Source organism: Pseudorca crassidens, chromosome 15 (assembly GCF_039906515.1).
Source record: "Pseudorca crassidens isolate mPseCra1 chromosome 15, mPseCra1.hap1, whole genome shotgun sequence".
In the NCBI taxonomy this organism is placed as follows: domain Eukaryota; kingdom Metazoa; phylum Chordata; class Mammalia; order Artiodactyla; family Delphinidae; genus Pseudorca; species Pseudorca crassidens.
Window position 1 is genome coordinate 16,082,475 of NC_090310.1, and position 9,641 is coordinate 16,092,115.

At 53.6% G+C, this 9,641-nt stretch overlaps 1 protein-coding gene and 1 long non-coding RNA gene across 5 annotated transcripts; one reads left to right on the top strand and one right to left on the bottom strand.

Moving 5' to 3' along the window:
- Window positions 1-2,094: 2,094 nt before the first annotated feature.
- CDIPT (CDP-diacylglycerol--inositol 3-phosphatidyltransferase) lies at window positions 2,095-5,571 on the bottom strand. The gene is made up of 6 exons (XM_067706185.1): window positions 5,431-5,571; window positions 5,197-5,331; window positions 4,360-4,513; window positions 3,837-3,918; window positions 3,176-3,257; window positions 2,095-3,056 (listed from the first exon to the last, which is right to left on the bottom strand). Exons 1-6 carry the CDS (start codon window positions 5,471-5,473, stop codon window positions 2,911-2,913), a joined length of 642 nt encoding a protein of 213 aa, XP_067562286.1. The 5' UTR covers window positions 5,474-5,571; the 3' UTR covers window positions 2,095-2,910.
- Window positions 5,572-5,799: 228 nt separating this feature from the next.
- Window positions 5,800-9,197, top strand: LOC137206946 (uncharacterized). 4 transcript variants are annotated; one of them, XR_010934873.1, is made up of 3 exons: window positions 5,800-6,010; window positions 6,822-7,021; window positions 8,473-9,197. It is a non-coding gene; the product is annotated as an uncharacterized lncRNA (long non-coding RNA). The 4 variants fall into 4 exon arrangements; XR_010934872.1 differs by lacking the exon at window positions 5,800-6,010 and adding an exon at window positions 6,152-6,210; XR_010934874.1 differs by lacking the exon at window positions 5,800-6,010 and adding an exon at window positions 6,189-6,228.
- The last annotated feature ends 444 nt before the right edge of the window (window positions 9,198-9,641 follow it).

Sequence of the window (9,641 nt, forward strand, 5' to 3'; positions counted from 1 at the left end):
CCTGCATGTAGATGTGGCCACGTGACTTGAGTTGCAGCCAATGCAATGGGAGTGGCAGTAGCACGTGCCAATTCCCTGCCTTCCCATCAACCAGCCTCGTGCAGTCCTCCAGGTGCACCTCTGCCTGCATGAGATAAAGGCAAGCAGGGTGCTCTTGGAAGCTGTGTGTTGAAAATCACAGAACCGTAAGTCGGGAGGAGCCTGAGTCCCTGAATCTCTGCTTCAGGAGCTCCCAGTCAGAAGCTCCTGATTAGGCCTTAACATGAGTTAAAAATAATCTATCTTGGGACTTCCCTGGTGGCGCAGTGGTTAAGAATTTGCCTGGCAATGCAGGGGACACGGGTTTGAGCCCTGGTCCCGGAAGATCCCACATGCCGTGGAGCAACTAAGCCCGTGTGCCACAACTACTGAGTTTGCGCTCTACAGCCCACAAGCCACAACTACTGAGCCCGCGCACCTAGAGCCTGTGCTCTGCAACAAGAGAAGCCACCGCAATGAGAAACCCGCGCACTGCAACGAAGAGTAGCACACACCCCCTCCCCCCCTCCCCCCCCCCCCCCCCCCCCCGCTCGCTGCAACTAGAGAAAAAGCCCACGTGCAGTAAAATAAATAAATTTAAAAAAAAAAGATATTGTTACGCCAAGGCTGCACTATTGTCTCTTGACATCTCCTCCCTTGTTTCCCCTTCTGATTAGCAACTGTTTGAACCTGCCCTTTGGAACTCAGGCAAGGTCACGGAGGCTGAATGAAGCCTATTTCCTACAAACAAGAAACAGGAGACACGAAAGGATTTGTACCTGGGAGCCCCACAGGGTCCTGCTGGGTTTCATTAGCGGACCAGCAAATATAAAAAATGAATTTTAAAATACAGAATACGTGTAGACGTGAAGAATTTATTTAGACACAGAATCAGTGAGTAGCAGTGGTTGCCTCTGGGGAGAACTGGGAGCTTAAAGTGGCAGACTTGTCATCCTTCTGTAATGTGTGCAATTTACTATTTTTACATGTGAATAACTTACCTATTATTTTGAAAGATTCCTTCAGCGCCTCCATGTGGCCCTCAGGGTGAAATCCAAAAGCCCTCCTGGGTTCCTCGGACTGCTGCAGGCTTCCACCCCACCTCTCTTCAGCTCTCCAGCCACCAACCCCCAGTGCTCCGCGTTCCAGCAAATCAATCCGCTCCCATTTGGCAACTGCTCAGGGCGCTCTCTGGCCTCCCAGCTCCCTCAGCTGAGAATCAGTCCTCTCCTCTGCATTAACCCTTCCCGCCCCAATTCCTATTACCAGTTTTCTACTTAAGACACCCAAAGCACTACAGCACATTCTAACCCTATCCCCCAACAAGCACCTCCCTAACTGCATCATCTCCTTCCTGGCTATCCTGTGGCCTCCTTTCCACTGAATCCCCTGGGCCTAGAGCAGTTGAGGCTCAATACACATCTTTTTTTTTTCTTTGGCAGTGGCACACGGCTTGTGGGATTTGAGTTCCCTGACCAGGGATCAAACCTGTGCCCCCTGCAGCGCAAGCGTGGAGCCCTAACCAATGCACTGCCAGGGAAGTCCCTCAATACACATCGGATAAACTTCAGCCCTCTCAGACATGAGGCCCTCTTGGCTAAACTATTACAAGGATAAAATAAGTACTATCTGCAAAGAAGCCCCAGCACAGGGTCTGGCATATGGTAGGCTCAATGCAGTCTTAAAAAGAAAGCTGATGCCAGACAGCTTTCTGCTCAGATAGCAGGGATAGCTGTCAGGGACAGACGCCTGGAACAGTGTCTCCTATGATAAGTACCCAAAAAAGTGTTTAAGAGGGAACAGTGATTCTCAGTGTAACTGGGAAGAAGAATCAATCAGCTGGAGTTTATTAAAACTTCAGACTTCTGGGGCCATCCCTAGAATTTCCAACTCTGAAAGTCTGGCACAGGGTCCAAGAAGCTGAATTTTCAAGAAATATCCCACAGGTGGTCTAAGGACCACATTCTGAGAAACCAACCGATCTATTTGTGAGTATTTAAGCCGCTACGATATGTCAGGTCAAGGTTAATCTTCTTTGTAGGGATAGAGAAAGAACAAGAAGAGTCTGTGCCCTCGTGGAGTTTATATTTTAGTGAGGGTAGAAAATATCAGGTACACAAGTAAAGGTAGACAGCCAGTGACGGTGTCGTAAAGAAAATAAAGCAGGTGGGCGGAGGACACGGAATGCGCTTGGGTGGCAGGGAGGGGATCTCTCTGAGGTCACTGAGGAATGACAGGAAGGAGCCAGCCAGTAAACTACTGCGGCAAAAGTATCCAGATGGATCCTCATTTTCCCCCAAGCTCCCCTCGACCCAGGCCCTGGTCCAAGACTATCTCAAAGGAAACCAAGTCCAGAACAGCGATGCTCCCGCCTTTATAATCAAGGCTTTCGGAGCCAGGACAGAGATTGCAATGGGGATCTCGACAGCACCTTCTCTCTGGGCCATGGAACCCACAGGCTTCCTCTATCTAGCCAGGAGCAGAGGTCTGAACCCCTGCCTTTTGGGAAACCTGGCCCCTGCCCCACCTCCCTCACTCAAGTGTCCCTAAGGTCTCAGCCAAGCCAGATCCCAGGGCTGAGCCAGCAGGGGTGACTATGCCCGATCCTCACACAGCTCTCTTTGGGCCCCGGGAGCACTGCCCGTGTGGGCGGGGCCTCCTGAGCATCCTTCCTGATTTGAAGTCCAGGTCCCTGGAGATCACAGGGGTGGGACTGGTCCCCAGGATTACGGAGAACATGACATCACCAAAGAGGCTGGTCCCCCTCCCCAGCAGGCTGGACAACACATGGGGAAGACATGTGCCTGGGACCTCCTAGGAGGGACAGGGGTGCCGCGTGGCACAGTGAGACTCCCAGGGCAGGTGGGTAGCCAGGGGCTGGAGGTTCCAGGATCACTTCTTCTTGGCACGATCTGCTGCGTCCAGGGCAGCCATGTTGCGGGCGGCTGTGATCAGGTGGATGACGCTGATGAGGGACTTGAGCAAGGCAATAGGGGCTGTGATCCAGAGGCCCATTCGGAAAAGACCTACAGAGCCAACTGTGGGAAGGGAGCAGGGGCGATACAGAGAAAACAGGATGCGGGTGAGGGAGGGGCCTTTGACTCCCCGGGCAGGCCCGACCCCCTCCCACCCTCCTGCCCAGGCCCTCGTCTCCTACCTAAAGGTCCCTCGGAGAAATTGAACAGGTAGAGGAGGCAGTAGAAGAGCTCATTTCCAGCACACAGGGTAAACAGAGCGGGCTGCACAGACAGCAAAAAGGCTGCTTAAGCAAGAGGGTAGGGGAGTGCCCCCGATCCCCCAACTAAGGGCCGGGGGGCCAGGAACTGTACTGGAGAAAGAGGGGTGCAGGGCGGTACAGGTAGGATGTGGGTGGGCATAGGGGGAACAGGGCAGATCAGGGAACCTGCCCAAGGCCCTTCACCCTCCCCTTCCGCACGGAGCTGTGGGCAGCACTCACCACAAGGTTACGAACCAACAGGAAGATATTTTTACCGGGCTGCCCCCTTGAAGCCCTGGGCCTTACCTGGAGGTGTTCCACCCTCGAGCCTCCAGTGTAAAGACTACACTCCTTCTCACAGCCTAAGGCCTTTTGAGAGCTGGTTCTGCACACCTCCCTGGCTTCTTCCTCCCTCCCTCTCCCCTCAAGCCACTCAGTTCCTCCTCCCTGGGCGCACCTGGGCCTCAGGCCCACTTGTTTTCTCCAGCAATTCACAGGGCTCAGCCCAGGAGCCCTTCCCACCAATCCCACCCCGGGCCCAGGGCTCAGCCCAGGACTTGCCCATAAGCTAAGTGAATAGGGAGGGGCAGCAAATGCTCACTCTGGAGGTGTAGTAGATGCGAAGCACTGGATTTCCAGACAGGTCGATCATCTTGTGACTTTCACTGCCTCGGACCACAGAACTTGGGGAGAAAGTAGGCGGAATCCATGAGCTTTCATTACTACGAATGCCCACCTAATCCACATTTCAACTCACACAAAGTAGGTACTGGGATTGCCTCTGTTGAACAGAGGAGGGACTGGGGCACAGCTGAGGACCACTGTCTTGCCCGAAGTCACACTACCTAGCTGGGTAGCTGGGGGAAGAATCAGGATTCAAAAGCCTCATGCCCCTTCCCAAGGGATGTTAACTCTTTGGAAACCTCAGAAGGGTTTTAGGGATTACTTAATCCAACCGTAAAACAGGACTGACGCTAATTCAGAGAAGGTTTGCCCAGGGTCCTTCAACAAAGCAGAGCTAAAAAGGAGACGTCCCAAGAAGCCTGAAGACACCTCCCATATGGTCTCACCCCTCCCCACTGTAGTGTCTTCTTCAACCGGTCAACAACCCCAGAATCACTGACCTGTGGAGGTGCAGCCAGTGGCTGGCAACATCCAAGCTCATGCTGAGCTGGAAAAGAAGGGTGGCGCGAGGGTACAGCAGAGCCAGGTTGACCAGCAGACACATCGTGGAGCACCGGTCTGTCAGCATGTCCAGCATGGCCCCAAATCGGGTTCCTGAAAAATGGCAACTATTAGGTGGATGGGGGCTGTAAGGGGGCAATGCATCTGTGACAGAGGCCATATTTAGTGTATCACTCTAATGCAGAGTCTAAGAGAGAAAAGGCCCACAATCCACTGCCTGGGGAGGAAAGCAGACTGCTATCGTTGGAGTATGAAGGTCAAAAGGCAAGGGTCACCGTATCATAAAACAAGGAAGCATGGCAGTGTAGAGAAAACAGTGTAGAAGGGAGTGAGAAAGCTAGCATGGGAAGTCTTAGAGGTGGGTCTGAAGAACAGATTTAAAAAATTAATCATCTCTCCAGAAACCATCTCCCTTCCCTCTCCATCCTCCCTCTAAACATGCTTTCTGGAATCCTTATGGCTTGTGCCTGGCATATAGCAGATGCCCCCAAAACACCTGTTGAATGGATTTTTATTCAGAGAGGCCTCCAGCACTTGCACTGCCATGCTGGGTCTTGGTATCCCACACCCCTCGCTATCAATGAGTTCGTCTCCACAGCGAGCTTAAATCCCTTCTGCTACAAAATCAGGCCATTCTGTTCTGCTTTCTACAGAGATGGGAATGACAGAGCCCTCTGATTCCCGAGTACCCGCCTACCCCGAGGTCCTAAGGAAGCAGGAAAAGGGGGCAGAGGGTTGTTGGGTCTCAAGGCTGGTTGAGAAAAGGTGTCTGTCACCTTGATTAAGGGCTCGAGCAGCGTGTCCATCGAAAGCGTCCAGAAGTCCGCTGAGCAGGTAGAAGGAGGAGGCCGTGAGAGGGCAGCAGGGCATGAAGTAGAAAGAAATGATGGCGAAGACAATCCGGGCATAACCTTGGGATTGAGACGTCAGGGGGAGACAGGGCAGGATCAGGGAGCCTGCCCAAGGTCCCTAGCCCTCCCGTTCGGCCCGGAGCCGCGGGCAGCACTCACCGATGAGGTTAGGCACAAACAGGAAGATATTTTCGCCTGGCATCGCGGAGGTCCCCTGGCCGCCCTGGGCCTTATCTGGAGGTGCCAGCTCTCTCCCAGCTCCGGCGGAAGGCTCACCCTCCAGCCCGGCTCATCGGCCGCGCCCACTGCGCGCAGGTCCCCGCTGCCCCTGCCAGGTCCCAGATGTTAAAGCTCTTTGCCTGCCGTAGCATGGGCCGACACAGCTGTGCGTGGGGCACAGAGGGCGCGCACACCCAGCCCTTCCCCTGAGCAGACGCTGGCCTCCGCCTGCCCCGCCGGCTCTCCTGCCTCCAGCTGCGGCCCCTGCTCCTCTAGCTGTGCTTAGCTTCCGGAACCTACTCTTCAGGGTTCGTCCTTGCAAAATTGGAGAAAGGAAGAAGAGGCTTAAGAAATGGCTGCGTCCCCTTTAAGACCTGCCCTCTTCCTTTTCCTTTTCTTCCCTCCTCCCCTTTCCATCGGTTCGTACCAAAGTAAAGAGGGAGGAGAGGGGGCAAAGAACCATCAACGCTGAGCAAAGGAAGGAACTTAAAAGGAGAGGTCAAAAGAGAAGGAGGCCTAGGTAAATGTCTCTACTTTCCTTTCTGCGGAGGATATGACTCCTGAAGACAAAGATAAGGAAAAAAGATCCCGCCCTCCCGATTCTTTGCACCCCCGAGAAGCCAGGTTATTTGGCACAGCCCACACCTTTTCTTCCCCGCCCCCTCTCTCTGGCCCCATTTGCTCTCACAGGCTCCAGGCAAAAAGTTGATAGCCAGAGAGGTTGGAGGGCGGCCTCGGGTGGGGTTGCTTCTCGCGTGCCCCTAGTGGTGGGAGGGTTAGGTGCCAGGCTCCACCTTGATCTTCCCAAGTTTCTCAAGGCCACTGGCGCGGGGGTCACTGCCCCCAAGGAGGGACCTAAAGGGGGTGGAGGAAAGGCCGGAGAGCGAATGCGACAAGCTGGGAAAATGCCCTCCCAGCTTTGGTTCTAGAATCCCTACTCTCCCTACGGTGCTGCTGAACCTCCGCAGACGCCAAGGTTTTTATAGCAACGGGTAGCGGCGCCGCTCCCGGTTCCCCTCTTTCCAACCTTCCTCCCCAGCTCCCAAGTCCCCCGTCCCCCGGCCCATAAAAGGGCTCCTTATAGACCTCCCCGTCTCCCCTCCTGCCGAGTAGCCCAAGATTTCGACCCATCTGCCAGGTCGGGGGCGGCAAGTGGTCTGCCTTGTCTTGGGAAAGGTCTTGGGTGGGAAGAAGGGAAGAGAGGCCCCTGCTGGGCGAAGTGAGGGGGGCGGGAGGCGGGTGTTGTGGGAGTCCCACCTCCTCCCTCACCCCCCCCCCCCCGGAAGACTTAAGGCAACGATTTCTTTTCTTTTCTTTTTTCTTTTTTTCAGAGAGAGAACTGACACAGTTCTTCAAGGCCGCGGGGAATGGTGGTGTGTTGGGTTTGGGAGAAGTGGGCTCGTTTCTCAGCCTAACCTGAGCTTCCGCTGTCCCCAGGGGGATGGCATCCACTGCTACCAGGAATGTGGAGGAAAAGGGCAGCGGGCAGTCCCAAGCCACAGACTCTGCAGCCTGCTTGGGTGGAGGTCCGGTGAGCATTGGAGAGGAGTTCTTGGGGTGGGGGTGAAGTGAAGTGGAGAGCTCCTAGGCTTAGGGCACTGAGATCCCCAGCCTGGAAACTCTAGCCTCAACCCTGAGCCCAGAGCCCCCAGCACTATGCCCCTGAGGTCCCCAAAGGCTGCCCTCCACTTCCAGGACCTTCCAGGCCAAATTGCAAGACCCAGCCGTCCAATACCAGACTCCTTAGACCCAGAGCCCCCAGCCTGGGAGCCTCCAGACCCAGGACTCCCATGTCGGAACTCCCAGGCTGAGCCCCTCTGACTTTCCCTTTTCCAGAAGGTTTCCCATTCTGAGGAATTCCTGACACAGATCAGCGCAGAACTCACTGACGAGGCCTTGTTTGTCGCTGCCTACCACATGAATCCTGTGCCCATCAAAGAAAAACAGACACAAGACCAAGGGACTCAGATATCCAAACACGGTGAACCCCACGCCAGGACCCTTCTGTGCAGAGACCCTCCGATACCACTAGTTCCAGTCCCTGCTTCCAGTTACGCCAGCCTCCTCATTCTTGCTGGGGCGTGGCAGGCACGCTCCCGCCTTTGGACGGGTTATGTGTGAGGGGCCCCGGGGACTCCAGGTGGAAATGCTCTGTAGACAGTTGGGAATATGGCTTCAGGACTCGGTGGCAAGGTCTGGGCTGCTGACAGATCTGATCTAGGAGGAAGTTGGCAGCTGAAGGGTGTGCAGTTGCCCTGGTGGGGGGTGGGGTGGGGGGATGGAGGGTTGTGCAGAGTGAGAAAGACGAGGGGCGCCGAGGATGGAGCCTTGGAGAACCTCTCCAAGTCAGGGGTTGGCAGAGGAGGAGAGAGGGGTTCATGAAGATGGTAGAGAAGGAACTGACAGCAATGTTTATTTTATTTTTTTTAATGACTTTTTAAAATTTATTTATTTATTTTTGGCTGTGTTGGGTCTTCGTTGCTGCACCCGGGCTTTCTCTACTTGCGGCGAGCGGGGGCTACTCTTCGTTGTGGTGTGCGGACTTCTCATTTCAGTGGCTTCTCTTGTTGCGGAGCACGGGCTCTAGGCGCGCGGGCTTCAGTAGTTGTGGCACACGGACTCAGTAGTTGCGGCTCGCAGGCTCTAGAGCACAGGCTTAGTTGCTCCGCGGCATGTGGGATCTTCCCGGACCAGGCATCTAACCCGTGTCCCCTGCATTGGTAGGCGGTTTCTCAACCAGTGCACCACCAGGGAAGTCTCAGCAAATGTTTATTGAGTGTCTGTTATGAATAGGGAATGATGGGTAGATTTGTGGATGGATGGAAAGAGAATGGTGGGCGGATGGATAGATGGATAGGTGGGGAATGGTGGATGGATAAATAGATGGATGGGGGATAGGGGTTGGATGGATAGGTGAAGGATGGAAAGATAAAAAGACATGAACCTTGAATCTAAAGTCAAAAGACTCTTATTCTTTTCTAGGGAGCTCTGCCTAGCAACTTGACATCTGGAGGATGATCCCAACTCTGGTGCTGCTCTTGGCCTCTCGTGCCCTCTCCCCACTCTGTTCCTCTAGAACATGCACCAAAGCTCCTCTTTCACAACTCATTCAAGTTTGGTTTTGGGGCGATTCCTGGTCATGAGCAACATCACCCCTGAAGCCTCCAAAGGGTTCTGGAACCATCACACACCTCTCCACCCTCAGCTAGCAAGGACACCACCAGAAATCAAAAACTTTAATAAAGTGACAGAGATCCTTCCCTCCTCTCAGGCTGGGCAGTGCTCTCTGTGGGGTGATGTGGGAGGAGTGCCCCTCCCCCTTTTTGCCAGCTATGTGGGCATATTATTTTATTTATTTATTTCCTATTTCTTTTTTTTTTAATCATCTTTATTGGAGTATAATTGTTTTACAATATTCCTTTTTTTTTTAACATCTATTGGAGTATAATTGCTTTACAATGGGGTGTTAAGTTTCTTGGGCATATTATTGGAATGGCTTTTTTTTCTTTTTGAGTGATTTTTCTTTTTTAATTTTTTTTTTTTTCACAGCACCACGTGGCATGTGGGATCTTACTTCCCAGACCAGGGATCAAACCGGCACCCTCTGCAGTGGAAATGCGGAGTCTTAACCACTGGACCACCAGGGAATTACCCTGGAATGGCTTTTTTTTTTAATATATAAATTTATTTATTTATTTATTTATCTACTTATGGCTGCATTGGGGCTGCTCTTCGTTGTGGTATGCAGGCTTCGCATTGCAGTGGCTTCTCTTGTTGCGGAGCACGGGCTCTAGGCGCACGGGCTCAGTAGTTGTGGCACGCGGGCTCTAGAGCACAGGCTCAGTAGTTGTAGTGCACGGGCTTATTGCTCCACAGCATATGGGATCTTCCTGGACCAGGGCTCGAACCCGTGTCCCCTGCATTGGCAGGTGGATTCTTAACCACTGTGCCACCAGGGAAGCCCCTGGAATGGCTTTAATTCAGGCAGGTATCAACCTATTCTCCATCAACCTGTTGGCAGAGATGAGTTCATGGGTCCAGATCCAGCCTCCCAGCCAAACTCCAGCACCTTAAGGTGCCTGTGGCATCTGAGAGGGTCCACCTTTGCTTCTGAGGAGCCCCTCCGGCCACCAGTGTCAGTGTTGAGGTCT